We start from the raw sequence: 27,653 nt of genomic DNA on the forward strand, positions 1-27,653 counted from the left end.
ACACAAATATTTCCACAAAGCAAGATAATCCAAATCTGCAGGGAAATCTCCAGAGTCAGACGAGACAAATATTCATGGCAGCCGATCAAAGACAACCTCAAAACGCTTCCATATTCTTCTCTTAACCAACAGGATGGCTGATGTCAGTTTATTTCTTTCAGTATTTTTGTTTTGTGATGAATATATGTAAAGTTTAAAGTTTACAACTCTGCAGGCTTCAGCGATTAAAGCCAAGAAAAGGATGTGAACAGTTTTCTAAATGAGTTTTCAAAAAAAAAAACGATCTGCCGGGGTCAAAGCAATAACATGCAATCAGCATGGCCTTTGTGAAAAACAGGGAGATTACCAGAGGCACATTAAAAAAAAAAAAAAAAAAAAAAAAAAGATGTTTTCTCAGCTAAAGAAAGGATTAGAATTTTTAAATCGCAATTAAAAACACCCCCATATAAAGTTGTAAGGAGAGAAAAAAAAAAGTTAGCAGCAAGTACTTATTAAGGAAAGACACATGTCAAGTTCGGTGTTGTCTCCTTCCTGCACTGTACAATTTTCTATCATTTTAATGCTTGTAATAGCTTTAGGCGAATTACGGAGTCTAAGCTTCCCTCTTGCATGATATTGATTTGCTGAAGGTGAGGAGAGGCGATAGCATTTCGGAGCCGGTTTAGAAAAACAACGGGCTGAAAGGAGACAACAACTCGACGCGAGCGTGGTGCCGTCCTGTAACACCGTCTTAACTGGAGCTTTAAAGAGAGAGAACACTGAGGAATGTGTCTGACTCGCTTGTTTTTAGATATAGAATCCACCATGTGCTTTGATTTGCCCCTGATTGTGAACACAATTTAATATTAAAACATTTAATGTACATTTTTCTGCCTTTGAATTACAGTTTTTGATCATTATTTGTTGAAATGTTCTATTAAAGTAGATATTTTATGCATTTAATTTCATGAAATACCTGTTATCGACAGAATACAGTTGAAATAACTTCGAATAGTTTTGGAGAAAATCACCTCATACTTTTCTGTGAGGATTATTTTTTAGCAACAGCATCTCTGCCTCGTGACTCATTCTATACTTAACGTCTCAAACACACTCTTCCATTTAGGTTTTGCTCCTCTGAGCTTTAGAAATGTTGGGAAAGGTGGAAGAAGTTTTGGAGGTGCAGCGGTGGAAGCGGAGAGCCAGGCCCTCCAGCCTCAGGATGGACTCGAACAAAAACACTATACTTCAATGCCCCCTAGTGGATCATTGCGATAACGCCACAGCGCCAGTCCCATTTGACAAATGCATGTAAACGTTTTCAGTGTTAGATCTGTTTACTAGTGTGTTTGTATGTATATATATATAAAAAAAAAAAAATGAGAGAATGCACTGCAGACTTTCACCAAACCTCCTGCTACACTTTTATAAATCTATACTGATTGGATGAATCTGAAGCCACAATAAAAAAAAAAAACATATCTTAGGAAGTGAATAACCCTGCAGTAGCAAAGCCAAATATGTTTAAAGTAGATATTCACTGGGAAAAGCGGCTGTTTGCACCTCTGCACCCGGCAAACGTCTGCTCTCCATCCCCTGCGAGGGGAACTCTCTCACGTCGGAAAATTTGCCCAAATCCCCGGAACAGACTACACCCCACTGCTACACTCCCTCAGCCGGCTCGTGTTTAGGATTCCGCCGACCTCACAGGGTCCTATTTCCTAAATCTTCCGCAGAAATCAGATTTCACACTTTCTTCTGCCCCGAGAGGGAGGGCCCTCTCCCCGTAATCCTGTTCCTACTGCTTGTCAGGATGACAACAAGAACAGAACAGAAGCCGTGGGCTGTGTGTGTGTGTGTGTGTGTGTGTGTGTGTGTGTGTGTGTGTGTGTGTGTGTGTGTGTGTGTGTGTGTGTCTGTGTGTGTGTGTGTGTGTGTGTGTCTGTGTGTGTGTGTGTGTGTGTGTGTGTGTGTGTGTGTGTGTGTGCGTGTGTGTGTGTGTAAGCACATGTAAGGAACTGGGCACTCAGTGATCCGCCATGAAGGAAATACTGACAAGACAGAAAAACAAGGCGGGAGTGTGGAGGGGCAGCTTTCGGAGAACGATAAGGAGACAAAAGGGGGAGAAAAAAAAACAGCAGTAATAAACCACTCGGAGCTCAATTGAGACTAAATAAATGCCTGTCACCAATAGAATCGGCCGACTTAGAAATTAATAAACTGTTAATGTTGTTTTGTCAGTCCCCCGATTGAGCAACGGCGAACTTCCTTCTCCCTCTTGCCTGGAGATCCATTCAGCAATAAGGAGCATTAACTGGCAGATTAAAAGCGGACGTCGTCGTCGTCCCCCCCCAAGGTGGCGATTCGGAGAAATCAAGTTCGCTCGGGAAGTTCATTGTTTATGCACTCGATGGCCACTTCATTAGGCCGGCTCGTACAATCCAATTCAATTGTACCCAGCAGCTCCGCCATCAATTCCGCCGATGCGGAGGCAGCAGGACGGGTTCAGGTCTGCTCAAGATGTGGCTTGAGGCGGTGTTGAACCGGACGGCATGTTTCCTATTTCGTTACGCCGCTGCTAAGAGGTGGCCAAAAAATCAGAAACACCTCAAGACAAGAAGAGAGCAGCTGTGTGCTTCTAAAGTAGACAACTTTCACTTTATTGCAGGGCGATGCACCAAGAAGACACAGGCCTCAATGATTGACCCTTAAAGTTGTCAGGGATGCATGTTATTAAGACTTTTTCCTTTCTTTTTCTTTTTTTGTAAATATCAGATTTGCCCAGTTGCTCTCTCGATTGGCCAGCAGCCAATGCCAATATATGTACTTTTTCCCCCTACCTAATTGCAATGAACACCTCTCCTGTGGTGGAATTACCATAATATTGGCCCACAGATGTAGCCGTAACGCCGCCGTACAGGGCAAAGTGAGGAAATGAAGTCAAATTGGGTCCAACGCCGAGCATTAGGGCATCAATTTGTTAGAGAAGTAACTATTTCTGGCTGATACTGATACGACTGCATGTGTGTCAGCCAATATAAAACAAATAACAACACAGCAGAAACAACCAAAATGATGGAACAAACTGACTGTTCCAAATAAATTAGTCTTTAAAAAAGATGCTTCATGCTGCTTCAATAAACCTGAATGTTATTGGTTTTTATGCTGACTGCTGAAAACTCCATGTGTCGTCTGTTTAGCGACCTTAAGCAGCTGAATAAAGTCCGGACGCTGACGCCCAGCCCCTCGCAGCCATTCGGTGTCAATGGAGTTTTCACACCCAAGTGAACTCCTCAGCAATATTACAACAGAATTGATGCTCGGCCCAAGTGGCGGCGGCTGAATTCACTTCAGTTAGCTCCGAGCCATTTAAAATCCAATACTATGTGCTCGCACTGCAGCCGTAACGATAGCAGGACTGACAGCTTTCAGTCCAAAACACATGCTTAATCTACAAACTTTCAGCCTGACAGAGGTAGCATCGCCAGACACTCGTCGAAACGTATTTAAAAAATATGTTTATACGAACGCCAGATGGCTAAAAGCTTCTTCAAACGCCTCACATTCACACAGTCCATCAACACAGCGTGCGGAGTGTCTACCCCCTCATGTCACATCCTGTCAGTGTTGACAGAAATATCATTGTTAGCGGTGGATTTTCCTGACATTTGAGCGTCACATCTTAGCCCCTACACAAAATAATTATTCCCGCGGCACAACTTGAAACACTTCAATTTTCCCCTTACGTCTAGATAAGAGATGTGGAAATGGCTGCTTTTACAGTCAGTCCATGCAACATGTGTAAGCAACACAGTGCGTTAATTCTAAGAAATACATGTTTTTCAGGTTTGAGGATGAAATAAAAGTCTAAAACTAAAAGGTGGGGAAAAAAAACCCTATGAAGTCTGATAAAAGAAAAAGAAATAAACAGTGGAAAAGACGAGAATTTAGACGAGGAGGAACAGACCGAGGTAAACTGACAGAGTGAGAAATCGGGATGAGGATGGAGAAGACGAGTGAGCTTGAGGGACAGTTTGCAGGAGGAGGAGGAGGGCAGAGGCAGCGAGTGGCAAAGGGAGCCCAAATGAGAAAACAGAAAGTCTGACTCTGACAGTGGAGCGCTGAGCTCTGCTGATGGCCCCTAATGAAGTGCGGCAGCTGCAGAGGAGGAGCCGGCGCTGACAGCCCCGGTCCCACTCTGACGGATGCTGGAGAAGACACACACACACACACACACACACACGCGCACGCCAGAAGACAGTGAAAAATTTAAGCATACCAAAAACTGTGATAGACATGCCATGCAAGGCGGAGCAGAGAGCTGAATGACAGAACATTGTCAGGATCCTCTGAATGCATTTTCCCTTTCCGTCCTCCAGTGAACACAGGCGGGAATCTTCTCTGCTGCTGGACTGTCATTGAGTGGAAGGACCATAATCCCCTTTGCCTCATTCCATTGATCTATTTACTTCCTACAAAACAAACACTCCACCTGGTGCTGAAGAGTCTGGGTGAAAAATCGACTCATTCGTGTCGTTTTCACAGTTGCTGTTGAAAGCAGAATTTTGAAAGTGTTTTGTTCCCAGCATGACGAGAGGTCAGTCAGTTCTGGAAACACTCATCGGTGACAGGTTGAGGTCACTCAGTGTGTGGAGAGATGAAAAGAATTCAACCTGCTGCATCTAATGGCATTTTCATAACAGAAAACTATAAAGATTTATGTAAACAGAATCAGAAACAACTTGACTGCTGTGCACAGTGTTGTGAAGCTCTGGATTATTTTGGTTTGCCAGGTCCTCTACCTCCCTCTTCAGGATGTAGAATGTATGCTCATGTATCACAGGACGTCTGTGGATTTGACCACAATGCATCAGTGAGAAATCAGATCAACTTCAGCGAAGGTCAATGATTGGCAGGGTTCATAAGTATTATAATATTTATTACTATATCGTGATCAGCATGGGAACCATTTCAAAAGAAAATGTTAGTTTTCATCAAATTTCTCATCATTTTTAAAACCATCTAGTGGAGTATAAAGAATGCATTATGCTGTTTTTTTCTATGTTTAATCTTTATGTACAGAGTTGACTAATGTATAATAGAATATCTGTTAAATAGAAACAATTGACACGTTTGCTTTTAATGAAAAACATGTTCATACATGATTAGAAACCAGGAGAGTGGTTTATGTGTCCTTGCCAAAAAAAAAAAAAAGATATTTACGCTACTTTGAATTAAGTGAATAAAAGTACTTCTGAGCATGAGTTTGACATTGAAGTGCAGCTCAGATTCACTCCAGAAGGGGGCAGCAACACTCCACATTTTCAAGCTTAAAAAGTCCATGTTGTTTTCAAATGATTAATATTGGATCAATATCAGTCCTGCCATACTCGACCTTTAGCGTTTTCTTATAACAAAGCACAACTTGCAATTGAGAGTAATTAAAATCGTTTATTTAATGATTGTTAATCAATAAAAATAAAATTAAATGTTACAAAATTTCTTTAAAATTAAACAATTGTACAAATCACAGGTCCACTTTAATCTTGCCTTCACTTAGAAAAATACAAAAGGCACTGTGCATTTGTTTGTTGCATATACAAAACATCTCAACCAAAGATAGTGTACAACATTATTAATAACCCGGTTAAAAACAAACAAAAGAAAAAGCAGGCCCATTTTGTGGAAGACGTGGCATGTCCACATCCCTCAGGAGCCTATTTTAAGAAAACAACTCAAATTTATTGATCCTTCCAAAAGAAAAAAAATAAAAGAGCTGTAAAGGAGTGTGAAAATAAAGCAGAAACAGTGTAAGACATACGAAACACAGTAAATACACAAACGATGATGGGATATGTGCAGTGTGCATGAGGAGATAAAGACGTGCCGCGCACTTTTCCGACCGAATAAGCCGCCGGTTTAGCATATTCGGCCGGGAAACCGACGTTGGTTATACGCAGAGGTCACTGAAGCCTGTGTACAAACAAGAATCCATATTTGGTAGCTTTCCCTCCTCGCTCAACAATTCCGCAAACAGCCGAAAGAAAGAAATAAAGAAATAAAGGGGCGTCCTGGAGATGTATATTCACACGGATCCCTGGGATCCATTTTTTTAAGTCGTGCAGCCAGTGAGCCCAAGATGTCAGGATCTGACTTAAGGAGAACTTCTTGCATACTTCACAACCCCCACCCACTGACTACAGAACTGGGACAGACGCCTCATAACACTGAAATGAGAGCAGTCGAACAAACAGAAGCGATCCATGAGATGTGCAAGAACCGGCAGAAAGCGCGTCCTTCCTCTAGCGTGAGTGACGTAAATCTCGTAATCTCTTGTGTGCTAAAGTGGCTTCATGTGACACATTCTTTTCTAACATTACCCTTTTGAATTCCAACAATTCAGGAAGAAAAAAACAAAAAAGTCATGTACCTTTCTGGCATTCCTTGCTGTGCAAACGAACTGTTCAATGAATTTTGGTAGCCAGATAGCTCATTAAAGACACCTGCCGTAGTGTTTTACAATCTCTTTGGCATCCAGTTTCGTGTCCATCTTTCTGTTATGACGAGTGCGCCAGAGACTCCACGTCCCGATCGGAAAGAGTCATCCAGTCCTGCAACCACTGAGAACCCCTCTCAGTGCTTTAATTATAGGAAGCCATGCTCATCCAGTCCTTTTGGAGTTACTGGATTCCACTTTGCAGTAGTCTTCGTCGTAGAATAGCCTGCGAAAAACAAAAAATTGTTAAACAGTGACTGATTAGATGAAAATAAATGAATGAGCGAAAGGTAGTTTGGGATACCTGATTCTATCCGGCTTCTGGAAGGCTCCTGGACTTCTGGTAAAGGGAGCCCCCGCCCCTCGACGTCGCTCTCCCCCGATGACGTGTGGTCCTCGGCTCTCATGTACAAAGCGGGCCTCTTGTGGTACTTGGCCCGGTACGTGTCCGTCATGCAGTTGTCCACGGAGAAGTAAGTGGTGGGAAGAACCACGTCCGTCAGCGAGGAGGAGTCCGTACCGTCGTCGTGCCCCAGCTTGGGGCTGGGTAGCCTGTCGTCGCTCTCGCTGGCCGAGAGCTCGTTCCTGTCCTGGTCCGAGGAGCCCGACTTGGAGCTGGCGTCGGAGGAGAGCCGGTGCTCGGCCGGCGTCTCGATCCACCGCCGGAGGGTGTTGTGGGAGAGCGGGGAGATTCCGTTCCGGGGTCCGCCGCGGGGGCTGGACCGCGGCGGCACCTCCGGTGGCAGCGAGCCACTGCCGCCGAAGGTTTTGGGGGGTAAAGGCGGGGGGTAATTGTGCAAGAAGGGGTCCCTGTGGCCGCTGCCGGCGTCTTCCTGTTCCGAGAGGGGTCCAGCCAGGTCGTCCGAGCTGTTCCACTCGGAGCTGCTGGTCTTTGCTAAGTAAGGAGGCACGGGGCTCACCGGGCTGCCGTCCACATCATCCTCCTGTTCGCTGTCCAGAACTCTGTGTTTCTCCAAGATCCCAGGCGTGTATCGAAAGGCTCGTCTTCTGTGACGGAGCACAAATGAACCCATTAGGAATTTACCAACAACTGTGACAAAAAAAAGACTGAAACATTTCATGAACTCTGATCGTTCTTTACCTCTGTATGGGCAGGCCGGACAGAACGTTGGAGTCTGGAAGATCGGGAGACTTTCTTCCGTGTTCATCTAGACAAGAATTAATTCTTATTAGCACCTTGATTGTGAATCAATCCAGACAATCCAGATTATCAAAAAGAAAGCCAGGTAACATCTGTCATGGTTTTATTATCATTTAAACACGACTCCAATATTTTTTTTTATTTCCTGTTCGTCTCTCCAGCAAAGACATGTTATCTAACAGAGGTCAGGATGAGGCCTGCTGCCTGGCGCTGCGGAGAGGAAGTATCAAAGCAGCTCGTCTGGCGGAGTGCCCTCGGGCCCCCTGTGTACCACTCTGGCTGTCTGATCCAGCCAAAGAACGTGGCCCCTCAAAGGGAATTTGGGTTCATATCCAGGCCCTGTTAGTGTTCGGCTAATAAAACAATGAGGACCCTGGGTGAACTCTGGCTGGTGGAGGAGCTTAGTTTTAGAAAATCAAGAAGAAATATTCCAAAGGGGGGGAAAAAAAAAAGTTATTTAATGGACTTGTTAAGGGCAGTTCATGTTTGATGACTGAAAAAAGCAGCGAAAACTCAGAAGTTACAACAGATTTTTTTATGCCAGACCAGCACATATATATATTTAGAAACAGGTCCGGGGTGGGCATGGGCGTAGACCTCTGCCAACATAGCAGGGTGGGGGGGTGATTTACAAGGCCCGAGACAGACAACAGCTGACTAACCGGGCAAGAAGGAGAGTGACGACCATCTGTGATGTGTCAGCATACTCTTTTTTTTTTTTTTCTTTCTTTTTTTTCCACGCCTCCTGACGCTCTCTCAAAGCATTAGTGGCTAAATCCTTTGTGCTGGCATGCAATTACGCTTGGGTCAGACTCCAGACTTCAGATCCCCTCCACAACACGATTGCGTTTTTAAGCCGCTAAGTCCATGTGGCAATTCACAATTTGATGCCGCTGATCTGCAATGTTGGCAAGCAACTGTAACAATATCAGTCCGAAATACAAAAAAAGAGGTGCAGTTTACAATGCCTCCTCTTTAATAAACCCCCCCACCCCCCCTCCATCTTTATGAACACATGAACGGTTGCCAGGAGAAAAGCTTGTAGGAGAAAAGAGCTGGGGAAACAGTGGAGCAAAACTTAAAAAAACAAGTCATTTCAGATTTCAACTCCATCGAAAATTTCAGGTAAATCAACTGCTGAGGTTTACGATCTGGCTGACTTCCTATTGGACACTCTTTTCAGGGGGGATTTTGGTATTCATGCTAAAACTTCAGAAGCAGATGTTGAGTCCTGCTGCATTTACATGGCCGACTGCACTTGGCCGGGAACCCTCCGTGTGCGGCAACCGCCTGGATTAGACCGGGTTTCAGCGTACATTAAAACTTCCCCGACATTCCCACATTAACCGGAAGGCATAAAGTCAAGTTGTTAAACCGAATTGAAGACAATGAGGCTGTTTTCTAAAGTGAGCATATTAATTGACAATCATGTGGATAATCAGTGACACGCTGAGTTTTACTGCTGTCGTTTAAGTTTAAAAGGAACAGCACGTAGGATTTAAGAAATGCTGCTTTTGTGTGTTGGGCGTTGTGTGTCTGAGTTAGCGCTCTACTCAAACAGGTTTTCCACTCTGGTGTTTCATCCTCTCCTGTTATACTGAGGAGAAACTTAATTGTGGAGGAACTCGGCCTCAGTCTAAATGAAACGGCGCTCGTCAGTCTGATAACTTGAATGGATCCGTCTTCATAATGGACAAAAGCAGTTGCAGTTGAAATGGTCCACTCGTGCCACAGCACATATTTAGACACATGATATATTTTTAATTTGTTCAAAAATCATGTGTTTTGGTATGTTTTTTACTCCAGGTGGCGCCATTACAGCATTTTCTTTGCTGATGAGGTCAAAGCAGCTTCTGGTCATTCTACAGTAATTCTCCCGGTTACTTTTAAAAGCCATTTTCACTTCACTACCATTCTTGTGACCTCTCCATTCGAAAGTCATTGAGGACATTTATCCGAGGAAGTCATCCAGCATCATTTCAACTATTCCAACTGCTAGAGTTTGACACTCCCACAGGAAATAGAAAATGTGCCTCCGCACAGAACCCTAACTAGGTTTTCAGAATTTGTACATCCCCTTTGAAGTTTTGTTGATGTGACACAAAATAAAATTTCAGTTTTTGGGCTGTCAAGTCGAGACGTGCATTTCTCTCTGTTGTGCCGTCTGGGGTACTTAAAATTCTCCAACATCAATAATGAGTGTGTGCATATTTGCAGCTCAGGATGGCTTGAGGAGCTGAACTGGTGTGTGAGAGCAGGAATAATGAACAATGTGGAAGTGTGTGTCCGTTACTCAATGTCCAGAAAGGCAGCAGAACCATAAATTTGTGCACATCCTGAGGTATTAACGCATATTATCACAGCATTCGCCGGTTTACTGGCATCAATAGGCCAGCAAAGCAGAGTAGCATTATCGCTGGCAATTATTATGGACACCCATACACTGCAGATGAAGTATGCAAATAAACGACGGAAAACAAATCGATTCCTTCGAGATGAAATGTGCCGACTCGACTGTTTGCTCTATGAAGCTCTGACTGTGGAAATGATATCGTCAGTGGAAGCAGCCAGAACCACTTACAGAGCCAGTTTCAAAGGGCTGGAGACGAGGCCTGCAGGAGGCACAGGAACCAATCAAGATAAAGCAGGAAGAAAAAAAAAGGTTTGATAGTCGTTTGAATCATTGCCTGTCTCCTGTTCTCTCCCTCACGCAACAAATTATCACAAGGATGACCATCTGTGGTGAAAACGTCCACCGCGCTCCTCACAAACTGCCCTCCCACCTGAGCGTGCCTTCAGAAAGGATTTGAGACTTTAATGGACGACTGGAAGCTGCTCGGGCTTCGCCGAAGCCGCGGCTCACGCCAATTCTACCGCCACTGAACCCAGGGCCAAACTGACTCTGCACACATTCACTGCGGCCTGTCAATACCACTTGCAGGCAGCAGGGCATAAATATCCCATACTGATCTGAAAAGAGTTTAGAGCCGAAACTGAACAATTCAGCAATTTTAGAGATCCGTAGAATCGTCCAATCGCTGTGGGTAAGAAACTAGCCATAAATGTTCAAATTCTACAAATCAAATGGGTTAAAGTGAATCAGATTAATGGCCTTGTCTGCAGACATAGCCATAACTCTTAAAAGACACTAGGGGGCAAACAGCTTCAGTGAATGAACAAGAGCTTTTTTCCCCCAAACTATAAATGTATTATATTCTGCAAACACCAATACACAAAAGACGTCTATGCAAGTGATTTTGAATGTACAGGCTGTTGTATCAGGTTGAGCAATATGCATTCTTTCAGTGAAGTCCAGGGAGACGTCGCAGCAGTAAAGACAATAAGCCACAAAAGCGGTTGTGTCTTGTTCAGGGATTGTTTCACATGAATCACTCAACATGTGCCGAGTGACTCATGCGAAAGAAACGACAACCCGACTCGCCGCGCTCGCATTCAAGTTATATTTGCCCCCGAATAAAACTTAAAGGGAGATAAAAACCGCAGCTGCTGTTTCCCCGGGACAGTGAAATAACTGCAGTGTGATAAAAATGGCATTTTATTTGAGTCATGTTTGAATACCACCTCCTGACAGGTCTGGTCATGGCGTTTTCTGCATGGCTGGGCACAGCTGGGTGGCCCCGACAATCGCACTCATCTCCCTCCCCTTCCCTCCCAATTTGGGATTAACTCTGTCTATATCATTGAGGGGAATTAGCGAGATGTTTTGCTCATTTCAAATATATTTCCTTCGCTATTCTGTGCTGATGCTGAGCAGCAAGCATGTGCTAGAAATAGAGAGTAGAAGATGACAAACCCCCCCAAGTGCTATTCATGTCATCTTATCTCCTTCCATCCTGTCTAGAACATGAAAAAAACAGTTATAGCTGCTTCACAACATGACTCATAGTTGAACCTCAGTGTTTTTTATTCTTATAAGCAGTTTTTTAAACCTTAAACAGGACTTTATAAGATCTGAGCTTCCTTTTAAAATAATGCATTATTTAAATGCTGTTATAAGGTCGCTGGGGTTGTTTCCACATTTTGTCATTTGTTTATTTATTCACTGAAAAAAAAGATAGCCAATGAAATATTAAAAAAAAAACAAAAAAAACCCCTGAATGTCTGCTTATTTTAGCCGTTAAAAAAAAACACAGTCTTAACGCTCAAAGTATGTTCTTTGCATGTGCAGATTCTTCCTCTGGGCCTGAGGATATTTCACTGTGTGCGGCATTACATAAACTTTACTAAGGCAAAAAAATAAAAAAGGGGGGGAAAAAAAAAAAAGGTCAGGGCCAGTCAGTCAGGAACACGAGCACTTATTTCCATACAGTATTTCTTCAATCAGTCTGTGACCTTAACAGAAGTGATGGAACAATAAATCAAGGAAATTGCTGAGTACTATCTTAATGTTTCAGGTCCTTGCAACACACGGAAGTCTATTGGGCAGAGGAAATTTCTTCAGTGTCAGGGTCGAGCCTTTGTGGGAGACGGACGCTTCCATCAATTTCCACGGTGTAGCGCGGAAAGTGTACGTCTCTTTTGCACGTATGGAAATAATGACGGATAAATCAAGTGTTGCTATCAGCCAAAGAACGGTGTTTGGTCGCAGTTAATAAATATCCGTCAGTAAATAAAGGCATAAACTTTATGTCTTTATTCCATAAAGTGACATGTTCAGTTTCCCTGATTAAAAATAATCATACTATAATATTTTCACTGGCTGCATTTAGTCATGTTAATCTATATGGAGTCGGACTTCCATGTTTTGAAACGTTTATGACTTTTTTTTTTAATGACTGCACATAAAAGAGTTAGTGGTACTTACCAGAGGAAAACGTAGAGGGAAACATGTCGGCTATTAAATCATCATTTCTTCTATGAGGGAAAGGGTCCCTAAAATACAAAACAAATGACCTTAGATATCCAGTGAGAAACACCACTAGATATTTGAAAAAGTGATTTTATCACAAACGGACAGGAACTATAATTGGATTTGAGCCTAAATAGGAAACCAGCCCTTTTGATTGCTGTCTGATTGTCGTGAAACTTAAACAGTAGAGTAATTTGGTAAACCGAAGCATGATTGCAATGATAAGCTTTATACAAACATGAAATGGTTCTTATAACTTGGTGCTGCTAAAAGATGTGGCAACAAAATAATAATAGTAGTAATTCAGTATCAAAAGAACTAAAATACTCCACTAAAGTCAGAGCTTTTTGCCTGGTCAAAGAACATCTGGACCAATAATTGAGGCAGCGCTGTTCTAATATGGTGTCAGCAGACAGGCCTGAATAATGCACAGGCAGTTCACCAAGTCAGCTTTCTGTTGGCTCGCTCTCCCTCCCCGACTACATGAGTTGTCAGCTCGTTGGGATCATTATCTCCAAACAAGACCTGCACTACAAAGCCAACAAATGACAGCCCAGCATAATAAGGTTTGCCTATCTGCCTCGTGTGCGTTTATGTTAAAATGGGTCTTGCTATTCTTAGAACAGTTTGTTTGTAATGTTTAATTATTTAGAAATGGCAGCACTTTTGAGACTTAAATGAGCAGGGCACGGGGGGGGATGACAAGGCAGCATTCTGACACTGGCATCACACAGCAGAAACTGTGTCAGCCTGTTCTGCATCGCGCTGTGGAGCTGAGGAGCACCAGCTTCGGCTTGACAGGCTGCTTCACCTGATCAGAAGCAGCTCCGGGATGGGACGGAGGTCCTTGGACGAGAGGTTCTCCACGACGGGCGAGTCCAGATTGGCCGAGCCGTTGCTGAGCCTGTCGCTGCTTTCGTATCCGGACTCGGTCCTCTGGATCTTCCAGTTGTCGCTGTGCACTTTGAGCGTGGCCGAGCCCTTCGGCCTGTCCTTGTCGCTGTGGCCCCCCCGGCTGTCGGAGTCCAGCGAGCTCCGGCTGCCGCCGGTCTCGTTCCTCTGCTCGTCCTCGTAGATGGTCATCAGGCTCTTGGGCTTGCGCTCCTCGCGGCCTCCCCAGGTGAATTCTCGGTCCCGTTCGCGGTCGCGCGAGGGCGACTGGCTGCTCGGTCTTCTCCGGGGGCTGTGCTGCTTCCGCTCCTCGTTTATTGAATTTTCGCCTCCAACCGCGCTTAAAACGCTGTCCACGTTTAGCGCCTCCCTCATGGGCTTCCACGGACGGGCGGGCCTGCTCCTGCTGTTGGTTCCGTTTCCGGCTCGCTCCCGGGAGTCCTGGCTGCTGTCCGTCTCATATCCGTTGGACAGCGGCTCCAGTCTCCGGGCATTGGGCACGCTGGGGAGAACTTGGACCCTGGATTGAGAGTGGGAGGGAGGCTCGTGGAAGGACCGCCCGCCGAGTTGAGGCGTTCGCTCAGTCCGAGTGGGACCTTTGCCTTGGCTGCTGTACAGCCGACTCGCCAGCTGCTGTTTGAAACCGTTCTCCGGAGGGGAAACGGAGCGGGAGTAGGTCCTGTCCTGACCTGGATCTGAGGGAAAGTGGTTTCAGGAGAACAAAAACAATTAGAAAATAAACTCTACTCAGACAAAGTTTGACAGAAAAGACATGTTGACACTCTTAACATATGCAGGAATACAGTAAAAATGAAATACCTTAAATGTAATTAAACTTAATTTAAACTAGAATTTAAATTTTTTTTAATTTATGTCTCAATGTCCAAAAATGGCCTTTCGACTTCAAATCCACACCAAGAGAAAATGATGAAGATCGCAGCAGGTAGAGGGTGAGCGAAGGGCACGGCAACAACAGAGTTACAGATATTTCTGTCTTTAGATGACAGGAAGGTGTAAATTACAGCCACCAGGAGTCGATTTCCTTCGGTGGCGTGTGCACAAAGGAAAGGCAGCTGACGCACAAACATCCACACAACAGACCAAATTTCAGAGTGGCGTGTTTTTGTTCTTTACAGAAAGACAAATAAACAAAAATTCTTTTGTTTTAAATAATGGAAAAATACCCCTGCATAGAAGCAACACGTGCATCCTGCAGCCCTCGCTTATTTAAATTGTAAATATTGTGCATCCTCATTCAGATGCTGCACGCACGGCATGGAAATCACCATCAAAACTGCTGTGAAAATCTAATCTGCTGTAACGGAGCATTTGAGAGTACAAAAAAGTGAATTTAATGCCACATATAACTGTCAGTCCTTGGAAATGAGCCCGCAGGAGATGGAGTCCCTGTTGCTGTGGATTTTGCTGACTGTGTGCCGCAGTTAAATCACCTCAAATATGGTTGTCTACATTTTCGCTCATATATATACGATGCCGGTGTAGTCGGACTTTCTGCTACCAGCTGAATCTCGTCAACAGCACAGGCTGTGGATCAATTTGTGAAATTGGCGTGTCTAAATCAATACTGCGAAGGATCATCTTGAGATACCGCGGGCTTATCGCGCAATTTGATGTAAGCAGCAGAGTTGCTTAAGCTTTGTTTCTGATTTATAGTACTTACTGTGGTATCCCAGCTCGCCTTGCCATTCATCTGAACAGTGACACTGGCTTCCTTTATCTCGCTGCATATGCTGATCATCAAAGCTGTGTACTAAAACAAATTACTGCAGCTAACGCGGTGGATTTGATGCTCGCTAATCTCCTTACTGGTATCTAATTGAAAGTAATGTACTGGAGAAGAAAGAAACAGAACAAATGTATCTGTGCGCTGATTAAAAAGAACACACTGCATTTGCGAGGGGGCATAACATGAAAGACTCTGAATGCTGGGGTTTTAATTCCACCATCAATTAACTCATCGTGATGTGGTTTGATCTGCTTACTTTCTGCTGCGTTTGTTAATATTGACGCGGACCACAAAGAGTAGAACCAATGGCTCAGACTACGCTGGAGCCTGCCTTGATCCCTCTCTCTCTCTCTCAGACGTCAGAACTTAATCCCCTTTCTGACACATTGCTCCCGAACCCGGGGGTTACATAAGGGCCGGGGAAAGAGGAAGGGATAGCCTTTTGTATCATAATGCCCGACGATTCCCCGTGTGTATGCGTCGCACTTTAATGCGCTGTCTGCTTCCGCGGATCCACACAATGCTACACCAACCTCTGTGGCGAGTCTCCGGCCTCCGCTGACCGCTCCGATCAGGCTCTCTTCTGGATGGATGCATGCCCCGCACCTCTCCAGCTCTCTGGGCGACTTCCCGAGAAATGTCCCTGAGGCGACTCCTGGGATCGCCGGTGCCAATTTTTACTTCATTGTTAAAAAAACAACAGACACACACACACACACGAAAGACATGTCAGGAACTTGACACATCCTCTCCCTACTGAGGGACAAGTGCTAGATAGGCAATATACCATTAATGCTGACCTTAAAAAAAAAAAAAAAAAAACCTTTAGTGCCTCGACTGATTCAGGTGGGGATTTCCACCATTGCACACACCATTAAAATTATTTTTAACCCAGCGTAACACACACACATATATATATATATATATATATTATCACTACATCCTTTTCCTTGTTGCTGTTTTCTGACTCCCGGTCCTCGGCGCCCCCGAGGCACTGAGCAGCTGCTGAGCGTGGAGAAGGGGCTGAACCTTGCAGCACATCGTCGTGCTGATGTGCAAGGCAGATTTTCTACTACATGAGGGGAAGGGAGATAATTGTATTGTCTTTTTCAAGCACCCACTGTAGGATAAACCAGAACTTAATCACACATATTTCACTCCTTCCTGTTCAATACTACAGATTCAGGAAGGTAAACAAAGGTAGTCTATTTTCCGATGCTCACAGCTTCACATGCTGAAGTATTCACTCATCTTTGCAGCATTGTATCTATTTAAAATGTTTCTTTTTTGGAGTATTTGGCAGCTTCGTCTGACCTCTCCCCTCGATGAGGGTTCCTAATCCCGTCTGTACTGGTAACAGATTTAGTTTTACAGCCCAAGATATTTAATTATCTGTCTCTCTCTGTGGTTGCCATGCCAGATCTGCGCTTGTCACCAGCCTCCGAGGACAAAAATATTCATAAATTAAGCATCTTTCAAGGCTAAGAAAGTACAACCAGTGAGCAAAGTGACTCATGCGTGCTTTTTTTGACCACGGCAAAAAGAAGTCAACAATTACACATTTAAACTCCTACGTCTAATATGACTCACTTTTTTCCCCCCATTTTCACTGCAAACAAATATAAATACTTAAGAAGACTTTTAGAGCTGTCTTCTGCCTATCGTGTCCATTCTAATATGTAAATGTATTTATCGTTTCCCCTCACCTGGTCCCCGTCCTCCACTGGTCTGAGCGCTGCCGCGGCTTAAAGTCGAGGCGCTCTTCTTGAGTTGCTCTTGTCCCAGCAGAGCATTCAGGTTTTCTCTGGTGAGTTCCAGCTTCTTCGGGGGCGGAACTGGAGACTCAAGGCCTGCAAGGGAGAAAAAGTCAAGCAGGAAGTCTCTCAAGCTTCGGTTTTGCAGGATTGTCCTCTGCTGACGCAAAGTCGCTTTTCACTGAAGTCACTGAAGAAAATTGATATTGGTAAATAAGCAGACTGCAATCGAAAATAAGAAAATCCACCGAGTTTTTGTCTTGATTTTTTTTTGAGGATCGTCCAGTTTAGTCGGGAACCCTGTCAGCTGTGATGGGCAGTGAGCGGCTGCTGCAGTCTGGACCTGGGGCACGGCCAGCATGCAGAGCTGGAGGAGGATCTTTAAAAGGGATAAAAACCTCCCCAACCACACAAATCCAGGGATATATAATCCCAGGAGCAGAGATATTCAGCTGTTCTTATCAAATTTTTTTTTTTCCTATTAGTACGTGACAGCAACAGCAATAAAAAAAATATTAGGTTTCATAAATATGAAATAAATAAAGGGTTGTTTTTTTCTTGGAGATGTTTTTTTGATTTTGATTCCTTGCACACTTAATATATGCAGAGGGAGGAAGCCAACAATTCATGCATTATATCACCAATACTGTTTTTTTTTTTTAATCCTGGCAATGAAATAACGTTGTTCTGAGTGAAGTGTCAAATTTCCATAAAATTATGTTTGGTATTTGTCAGACGATAAAACTCCAGAATGAAATAAGACAAAAAGATGATAAAATAAATAAATAAGTCACACTTCATCTCACTAAAACAATTTTTCTGTACAGTATTACAGGCCTCACCGCAGACTGCATGTCGTTTCAACTTGCAATGTAAAGTTCCTTTTTTTTTTTTTTTTTTTTTTTTTTTCTTAGTTATCAAATGGTAACCTGAGTTTCTACATGTGTGACAGTTACAAACAATCAGGATAAATCCCACTTAAACTCCGACAATGTAATTTCCTCAGACATCTAAATCACACTAAGCTGAACTGACTATGAGCCAATATGTCAATAAGGTCTTCACATTTAAGCAGTCGGATTGAATGAATGAATCATAACAGGACACGCCGTACCTTTAGCTTCCCCGTTGAGGGGCGTCTTTGAGTGGGACTGGCTGCTGTTTTGTCTCGAGGCATCATCTGTGGTGATGGCACTCCCGTCAGGGTTGGAGTAAAAAAGGAGAAGAGGCTGGAAGTGGCCTTTAATACATTTAGAGACCACATCTTTCCATCGCGAGCCAATCTACAGGGAAGAACACAAGGAAAGGGCTTCGTCAATACACGTCAACAGCACGGCGTAAACGCCCGTCTCACTTGTGTGATAATTCACAACTAGTCATGAGTTGTCACCATCTAGTGAGATTGGAGTTTGAGAGCCATTAGAAAAATATGGATTGATGGATGGATGTTCCAGTTTAGTTGAGAATACCATGCAGACTGTGGACAGGAGGAGATACTTTCCTCAGTTTTTCTTTGTTAGACAAATATGCTTCAAAATGAACTAATAAGCAAACAAGGTTGAAACAAAAACGTGACTTCTGACATCTGTAAATTTCAGGCGCAGCTTTTGAAACTAAATCTCTTCCTTATTGTGCATCGCTTAATTTGTGAGCGAACACAACAGACTAGCCTCTCACCACAAAGGCAAGCTGCAGGCTAACAGATGCTTGTGTGCTCCTTAATTAAGCAAATGACAGAGGAAGAGGAGGAGGAAGGAACAAAGTAGGCGGGGAAGAGAAGAAAAAAAAAGCACAAGAACCAAAGCAACAAAATGAGGCGAGACGAAAATAAACGCAGCAGAAAGATTGGTCTTTTGATCTGTGAGGTTGAAGACATGACATGAGGATTTAAGTGTTTCACACAGTGAAGTAATGAAAGATCTTTTATAAACTTGTTTAAGAACTTTAAATTCAAAAAGGTTTTTTATAAACAGGCTCCTAAAAAAAGTCTGTTAAGCATTAATTTGCTCATCCTGGTTAATCCTATTCATCTCTGTCCTGTATATCATTACCAGTGGTGCAGTGGTCCAGAATTAAATCTTTTAATCAGGATAATGCGTCCGTCATACTATCCATCACAAGAAAAAAATGACGGCCAACGACTAGTCGATAAGAAGTCCCAACAAGTCTGCGTTTTTTAATTTATTACGATCAACACTACGAAAACAGTGAGCGGGCTCCGCTGCAGAAGTCATTTTAGAGGCAGGGACTCGGGGCGTCACGGGAACGCTGGCAAGTTTCGATCCAGGTACGGGGCTTGGCAGGCGGCGGAGCGCTGTGGCTGCTCCATCTGAGGCGGGAGGGGCTGCACACACAGCACAAGCTGTTGATGGATTGATACAAAGCCAGCCAACCAGCCAGACACTGCACCACACACGACAAAAAAAAAAAAAAAAAAACGTATGCTGGCATGTGCACGCCATAAATATAAGTGATATAACGATTGGAGAGGGTAAAACAAAAAACAAAAAGAATGGTGACAATAAGAAGCTGCTGTGAACAAGCAGACTATTTTGCATCTTCATTGTTTAGGACGGAAAGCACTGCTGCAGCGTTTTGTGACTGGGGATGGGGATAGGGGGGTACGGCTGACTCTTCAGAGCAATAAAGCCTCATCAAACCACGGGCTCATGAAGTGCAATCGATGCGGCCCTTATTGAGCGATAAAGAGGCTCGGCGATGGAGACAACAGATTGAACATCGTTATTCTTTAGCTGCTGCTGGTAAAACCGAGCATGTTTCATCATGCTGGTACAGGCATATTTACAACATTTTTTACCAGCCTGTTTGCACATTAATAACATAACACCAGAACTGTGGATATTTAGAAGAGCATATGAATTTCATTTCAGAATCCTCCTTTTCAATCTAATTCAAATTAAAAAAAAAGAAAAAGGTGCTAGTCCTACACCTTTAAGTAGCAGAAAAAGTGAATGTCTGGCTCTGTCTTCAACCATTAGAACCAAGTCAATTAACTGAGCGACTGGCCGGGTAATAGTTTCAGCACCAGTGGGCACTTTCTCACCTCTTTCACTGTCGCGTCGTCGAAAAAGACCCACTTGGAGGATTTGGTATGGAAGGCGAAGGCACAGTAGTGGCGGCTGGAGTAGCAGATCATCCCCACCAACAGCAGCTCTCCCTTTTTGGCATGCTCATCTGTCACTCTGTAGAAGAGCTGCACACACACACACGCACACATAAATGGACCAACTATTCACTGAAATCAAGGCTGCAGTAAGAGGGAAGGTAAGTGAGTGGTGTTGACAGCTGCAGGTATCGTCTGCTGTGTTTATAGATCAAGGTGGAAGATAATGAACCAGCATTGATTTGACAATCAGTACAACTCTCGGATGGTTTGAATCAGGCTTTGGCATCCCTGCTACAGCACAACAAGGCTTTTCCTTATCATAACACACAGTGGTATTTTTTTTCCCCCACCAACAATACCACAATACACAGAAAGTGTTGAACAGTGGCTGGTTTGTCTCTCCCGTGTTTTCCCCCCACACAGCCGGTCCTCTGTCTCCCTCTCACTATCTCAAACAACAGATTTCAAAGCCAACGATGAGGGTGGAGTACTCCGTTTAACAGCCGATAAAAGTCACATGAAAACCGTCCGCAGTGAATAAAAGGGCTTTGTGGCGACGCTGGTGGGAGGATGCGTCCGACGGAATTCTCGGGATTGTATGTTTTGCAAATGCGCAAGAGGGAGCTGTCAAACCGGCGGCCTGAATAAACCCTGTAAGTTATGTAATGAGCGGAATGTATAAGCATGTCCTGACCCGAACCGCGCATATGATTTTTCACGATAAAAACAGGTTGTTAACGGGCTCATGAGGATCGTGCGATAAATAACGTGCCTGTTGAGTTTATTTTTAGTTTGACCATATCTGTAAAATTAAAAGAATATTTACAGGATGACGAGCTTCAAAAAATCATGGCTCAACACACTGGTCATCAAGAACGGCGGAATACAACAACAAAAGCGGTGTTTAATAAATGTGTTGGACAGGCATGAACACATACACACACACACACACACACTCTCTGGAGGGGAGGGGCTTGGTGACAAGCTGACCAAGGCCAACAGGGGCTTTTTGATCAGTCGCGTGGGCCAACTGGGCATTGGGCGTTGACTGCTTATGCAACCGCCCCCGACTTACAGACAGATAAATCCCCACTTTATTTCCCACATATGTTCGACTGCACCAAAACAAACTGGCTCGATGACAACAACAGCGGGAGAGAGAGAGAGAGAGAGAGAGAGAGAGAGAGAGGAGCTGTGCGCGACAATGGCGTGAAGAAACCAACCAAAATCAGGAGAGATTTCACCAGGTTTTTCGCGGTAGCGTGATGAAAGGAGGTTGAAAAATAAATAATGTCCGCAGGACGCTGGGTAACTCACTGTTGAGAGACTGAGATGTGGCCCCAGTGAGCGGATCACGTCCTCAGTGAGGTCCGACTGGTCCGAGTCCCACACGAACCCAATGGTCACTATTTCTGGGGAGTTCATGAGGACACGTCTGATCTTGATCCTCTGGCCACAGTTGCTCTGGGGAAACAAAAGATGAAGGGAATGGCCACAACTTCAAAAACCACTGAAAACAAATACACACTGGGCTTCCTCAATGGGCTTCTGATAAAAATTCTACTGCCCTTTTGTTTAAATTCTTCGTCTTTTCACATTTAAGTGCATTTTTGAAGGTGCTCAGTTCCCACCACAAAAACCAAGTATTTGAAAACCTTTAAAGAATCTTCAAAAAATGCAGTCATAGCAAACACTCCACCATTCACTATTCAAAATGCTGTTTAAAGAGTTCTTACTGGACAATTACGGAGGTCTCCAAATGTACTTGCTGCTTGTAAAAGTTCCCCGAAAGACTCATCTTTGTGCTGAAGCTGAATCTGTTGACTACAAAGTCACAGCGTGAGAGACACATTGTCAGCAGAAAGTTACCACAAGTGAAGGTAGACGGCAGCGAATAAGGATTAAAGTTTGGTTTTTTTTAGGTTTTAGAGGAAAAAAAGGAACCGCTGCATGTAAAAATGACAGCAACAACTTGAGTCATGACCCCGAGATAGCGCACAAAGAGGCATCAACGGTGGTGGCAGACAACAGAAAGGGAGGCAGAGAGGTTTCATGCTGTTTGTGGCGTACCGGAGTGCGGTGGTGGAGACATAATGCACCAGCTCTGTAAACGGCAGTGGGTCGGAGGATGCCCCACAGCTACGGCACACGTACTGCGAAAGGCGGGAGAAACAGGGAGTCAGTGACCACGGGCGACAACACAAAAACTTACTCCTAAATGCCATGCGGAGTTAAAGAGCAATTAATATTTTAAATCTGTTTTAATAATATTAAATATGTAACGCTACTACATTTATGTGAAATTGTGTGCTTGAAAGTGTAAACACAATACATCTCCTCAAACAAGCAAGGAAGCCTCGTTGAAGTTCAGAATCTTGCCGACTTCGTACTGTTGTATGACAGAGTTTATACAGCTGTAACAATAATCAATTTTCATACTGGTTCAAATACAAGACCGGACATTTTTCGGGGAAATAAACACAAGATTTGGTCCGCAAAACCAATTTACTGATATTATCCATGTAAAACACACATGGTTGTCTTACTATCAGGATCGTCTTACTTTTGGACAAATACTTAAAAGCTCAGTCTATTCAAAATATCCATTCCTACTGCTGGCTGAAATTTAAAATTGGAATTTTTCTTTCAATATTAAACTGTGGGCTCAATCATAAATCTGTGTGACACCTACACAAATAAAATTATGAGGCATGCAATTTGTTTTCACAAATGATCAGTCTCTCATTATGGCAATAATTATATAGGCCTTGATGCATTTTGGATGAGGAGATATGAAGTTGAGGGAAGAAAATGTACCGACTGTAGCCCCAAGGGATTTACCTCAAATGTGTATTATAAGTTCGATTCACAGACAGAACTGGTTTAGGACAGATAGCATCAGAACCACAGGGCATAGTGTCAGCGTGTATGTGTGTATGTGTGTGTTGTGCCGCGGTGGAATTTATGTGTACACCATCTGTGATTTATCTGGTGCTGCTGCTGCAATGTGGGATGTGACCAGAAACACCCCTCATATTCCACTGGGGGCAACCCGGCATCAAAACATGACGGATTAGATTTCTATTGTCCCAGACAGTGATTCATGTACCTGTCTGTGTGTGTGTGTGTGTGTGTGTGTGTGTGTGTGTGTGTGTGTGTGTGTGTGTCTGTGTGTGTCTGTGGGTGTGTATTTTGTGTCTGTGTTGCTCAACCGAAACACTTCCCAGTGTGTGTGTTTGTGTGTGCAGCTTGTTCACCCAACACTGTACATGCTGAACAAGCACAGATACTAAATGTACCGAAACACCTGTAGCCGAAAAAACAAAAGGAAGCAGTGAAACGAGCGCGTCTTCTGAACGTAAACGCCGCCTGACCTCCCACTGACCTGCTCGTATAGTGTCATGGCAAACTTCTGATGCGTGATGCAGGACTTTGAAGTGCAGGCATCTGTCTCTTCAGGCACAATGTGCAGGTGGATCCTGTCCAGAATATTCTCCTGCGACACAACATGAGACAGATCAGGTGTGAAGGAAGGCATTTCCACGTTTGCCGCACAGTACCGCAACTACCAAGACAAATATGTTAAACATAACTGCGGAGTAATAGCGCTTTACACACAAAGAGTTCAGTTTTAGGAGTCACATAAACCTAACAGCAGAAGGAACACAGTTAAAGAACAAACAATACTTTGTTGGAGCGCCCCTGTGTTTGCTGTGCTTGTGAGTTTATAAAATATTAAGGCTGCAAGGGGGTAGGCCTGCAAAGGTTTCAGGCTCAACTTCACAGCCTGTTAATCTGACACTGGCTAACTCCTCACATAAATTCTCCACCGGCAAAGTGCTGCCAAAGCATTACATGGTCAACGCTCAAGGGCAAAGATCCGCGTGGGATAAAGAATTAAGGTTGTCCATAAAAGATGGAAAGTTTGGCACGTTAGCACCACTTTCAGATGTGAGCGGTAATTGCCAAGTTTTTGTACGAGGCAATTTCTCAGATAAATGAAGAAAAAGTGGCTTTTCCTTTCATGTAGCTTAACGTAGTAGGTTTGAGGTTTGAGCATCCCAGAAACATGTGTGCGAAATGTGCAAATTGATCCCAGAATCTCAGCGAAAGGCCATGTGAGGATGCAGGAGGAAGCCATAAAGAATGCCCCACATTGGCACCAGAAGCTACAACTTCAAAAGACCTTACTTTTGGAAAAAAGTGTCTCGTGTTTGATAAAATGAGAACATAATGGCTTGGCCACTGTTACGAATGACGGAGTGCGATGTCCTGCTGAACAACATATTAGAAGTAAAGCAAGGCGATCGTTTTGTAGAGATGCTTTTCTGCGAAATCGATGTAGTCAGCACAAGACGAAATGATACAAAATAAAATATATGCAAATACTCTCAAAACATCTCAACACATCATTCAGGAGGTTTAAGCTCGACCCTGTCAGCTTTTGATTCATGACTGCAAAACCTTGAAAAACCCTGTAAGGCCAAATTTGTTTGCAGAACCGATTGAGGTTCACACATGAGATTCTTCCACATCAGTTTTTCAGAGTGGACCTTGACTCCAGAAAATTACTGCGAGAAGTTTATGAAAGGACACCCAAACTATTTCAATTCTACTCAAGACGATCAAAGTGTTTGAATGTGAAGCAGCCTAAAAGTTTGTAATAAGGCGCGATTGATCGTGATCAATTAAGACAAGAGATATGTGAAACTAAAACCTAAAATGCACTTGGCTGAGATGTGTAAACTTTAGATTAAGACACAATTATTTATACCTTGGAGAAATTATATCCTAAACTGTGTTTAACTATGACTGGAATTGGACTTAGAAGCTGATAAGCACTGACTGCGTGAGATCAGAGGTCAGGATGGATCTGTGGAGTTTGAATTTGGTTTCTAAGAAAGACAAAAATGACATACTTTAAACAAGAAGTTAAACATATATGGATTAAAAAACATGTGAATCATGTAGAAAAAACAGTATCAAGACACAAGGAGTAGATGCTGGAGAAATTTGCCCTTAAATGTGATTAAAAAAATCTTACTGTTGAATGACTTTCATCATTTCGTACAGTTGAACAAAAAAACAAAAGATTATTGTGCAGCTTAAAGATTGTTTCTTCTTCTGAGGTGTAATGTTGAAATGTGTACATGCAATTATTATAATCCTAAAAATAACATTGCTTCATCCACCAGCCAAAAATGTTTTTACAAAAAAAACATTTTTAATTAGATATTTATCCATAGCTTTGTCAAAATGACTCTTATGATTTCTGAGTAATTGCCACAAAAATGTGGGAGAAGAATGGACAATTTAAAAACAAAATGGTTTTTGACCACAGCTCATGCCAGCATACGCATAAAGCGAGAGGCGAGCAGTGTTACAAAATCTGTTTTCTATTTAATGGAAGCAGTTAAAATTTTAACTACACGCAAAATACTTGTAAGTTACACTGCAGTCAGGGAGAGGAAATCGGAACAAACACGTGATTTTTGTGTCGAAAAGCGCAGGACAACAAAAAAAAAACAACAACATAAGATGTATGAAGTTGATTCTTTTTTTTTTATAAGCAGAGAAATTATGTGAAATAATACTGCTGCACAAAGCACAGTGGTTGAGGCACAACTCTGGTGCTTATATAACCTGTCATGATGATATTTAGCGCCAATGTGGCAGGGGTTGATGGGAGGGACAGAAGCTCTTTCAGTGACCTCGCCAAACAGTTTGTTGCAGTGCATTACCCCGACTGTGTCGCAGGATAACACACAGGCATGCGCACACACATACACACACACACACACACACACACACACACACACACACAAACACATCCCCTCTCCGTACGCGAGCCTCCCTCCCTCAAGATGCTCCAGTTGCCACAGGAACTCACAAAGCACTCTGCGGCATCATCCATGAAGCCCAGCTGGAAGCGCTGCTCGTCCTTAAAGGTCTCTGCCAAGGCGTGACGCAGGTTGTCAGAGGGCAGGGCGCGCTCACGACTGTGCTGGAACTGGGAGAAAATGCCCTGGAAAAGACAGCAACAACTTGTTGGCACTTTAGGAACGAGGAGGATTTAAGTCAGATGAGTACATGTAAGTGTTGCTCCATACAGTCCCGATACACGAGTCCAACTGGAACAACACATTGTTAAATATGTGAGAACAGTGGGTGATACTTTACCTTTAATGCGCAAAAAATGCATGACTCCCCCAGACAGAAGTGTCCCGGTAGCTGCCTCAAGCTGCGTCTGAAGATGTCCAGATGCCAAAGTACCTACACAGGGGAACGCAAATCTTATTGCTCATTTAAAATATAATTAGGATCAGAAGCATGCTGTTCTCAAGTGGGAGATATTGTGTTATGTAAAAAAAACTTGAATGTCCTTTGGTCTTTTATAGGTATTAAGATATTTTTTTTTTAAAAAGTGAGCGAGAGGAACAACTCCCCCACAGAACGAAAACCGAATATAATGATCATCTTCCACCAGGTCATCGGTTGTCTCACCCTCTGAGTCACCGTCTCCACGACTGACCTCACTGTGGGACCGACTGAATTAACTCAGCTGTCGGTACCCAACTAGACCGCAACCAACCTTCCCGCACACACTCAGAAAATTTCTGGAAAGCCCTGATAAATTTAGACAGTGACTGAGCTCTGAATTTTTTAAATGCGCGATGGTCATACTGAGGAGGGTGGAACATGTTGCGCAGACTTCAGTGTCACTTGAATTACTTCATGTTTATGGAAAGAGAGACATGTTGGAGCTTTTGTTCAACCCCATAATACGGAGGGCAGACTTTACCTGCACAGCGCTGTTGAGGAAGCAGCTGTTCTGGCCCGGCTCGTTCAGCAGTCCCTTCGTGGGGGCCAGAGACAGCATGCTCCCCGGCTGGTACGATTTCCCCAGATTGCCCCCCGGCTTCCTGAAGAACTTGGCCCATGCCATTGGGTAGTGGAGTCCGCCTTCGGATGGTGGGTGGGATAGTCGTTCGTTGCTGGGATCGTATCCCCAGGCCTCCGACAGTCCGAGGCTAGGTTATTCCACAAGCTGCAGCGGCCGCCCTGTTACACATGGGCTTCTAGTCCATTTCTGCAGCTCAACAAGAAGGTCCTTCTGCTTTCAATGCTACTTGTAATTAAAAAAAATAAAAAATAAAAAATACAGGCCACAAAAGATGAATAACTGCAAATTATAATCCAGGTATTTGTTTCAGCAGGTCTTTGAAAATCAGCGTTCTGATATGATGGATTTCGGTCTCAGTCATCCTGGAGTATTGATGCAGAATGTTGCCGCATTGTTGTGAAGGTCTTGAGTATATCCAGCTGAAGATGCTCCTCCCTTTCAGAAGTTCCCAGAAAAGTTATATCATGGCCAGGCTGTGTGAGAGAAGGAGATTAAAATAAACTTGTGGCGATATCATCAAGCTCATTATCAGCTGCAGTTTTAAGTACGCAACTTTAAATGCTTTCCTGGCACGTAGCGCAACAATTGTAGTCAGATTTATAAAAGGATCAATTGATTCTGAAATAACACAGAAAAGCAAAACGCATCTGACACTTCAGCCTTCACTTCTCTGCTTTCAGATTAAGGTCAAAGTGGACTTTTAAAGCATGTCGAGGAAGCTTA

General features: G+C 43.6%; 1 protein-coding gene across 2 annotated transcripts in view; it reads right to left on the reverse strand.

The window, feature by feature from the left end:
- Positions 1 to 5,415: 5,415 nt before the first annotated feature.
- The window catches only part of usp53a (ubiquitin specific peptidase 53a), a 30,116-nt gene continuing 7,878 nt past the window's right edge, over positions 5,416 to 27,653 (reverse strand). The window contains exons 2-17 of one of the 2 annotated variants that reach the window (XM_030086103.1): positions 26,829 to 27,403; positions 26,207 to 26,299; positions 25,917 to 26,051; positions 23,412 to 23,522; positions 22,097 to 22,179; positions 21,763 to 21,850; positions 21,344 to 21,490; positions 19,964 to 20,113; positions 18,014 to 18,182; positions 16,852 to 16,995; positions 15,679 to 15,825; positions 13,319 to 14,093; positions 12,463 to 12,530; positions 7,578 to 7,644; positions 6,780 to 7,480; positions 5,416 to 6,701 (exon numbers count right to left, since the gene is read on the reverse strand). In XM_030086103.1, the coding sequence (XP_029941963.1) occupies positions 6,625 to 6,701; positions 6,780 to 7,480; positions 7,578 to 7,644; positions 12,463 to 12,530; positions 13,319 to 14,093; positions 15,679 to 15,825; positions 16,852 to 16,995; positions 18,014 to 18,182; positions 19,964 to 20,113; positions 21,344 to 21,490; positions 21,763 to 21,850; positions 22,097 to 22,179; positions 23,412 to 23,522; positions 25,917 to 26,051; positions 26,207 to 26,299; positions 26,829 to 26,972 (3,099 nt within the window). In that variant the 5' untranslated portion in view covers positions 26,973 to 27,403 and the 3' untranslated portion in view covers positions 5,416 to 6,624. Of the gene's footprint in view, positions 6,702 to 6,779; positions 7,484 to 7,577; positions 7,645 to 12,462; positions 12,531 to 13,318; positions 14,094 to 15,678; positions 15,826 to 16,851; positions 16,996 to 18,013; positions 18,183 to 19,963; positions 20,114 to 21,343; positions 21,491 to 21,762; positions 21,851 to 22,096; positions 22,180 to 23,411; positions 23,523 to 25,916; positions 26,052 to 26,206; positions 26,300 to 26,828; positions 27,404 to 27,653 lie in introns of both variants that reach the window. The other variant, XM_030086099.1, reaches the window with a different exon arrangement.

This window comes from Salarias fasciatus, chromosome 3 (assembly GCF_902148845.1).
Source record: "Salarias fasciatus chromosome 3, fSalaFa1.1, whole genome shotgun sequence".
Taxonomy (NCBI): domain Eukaryota; kingdom Metazoa; phylum Chordata; class Actinopteri; order Blenniiformes; family Blenniidae; genus Salarias; species Salarias fasciatus.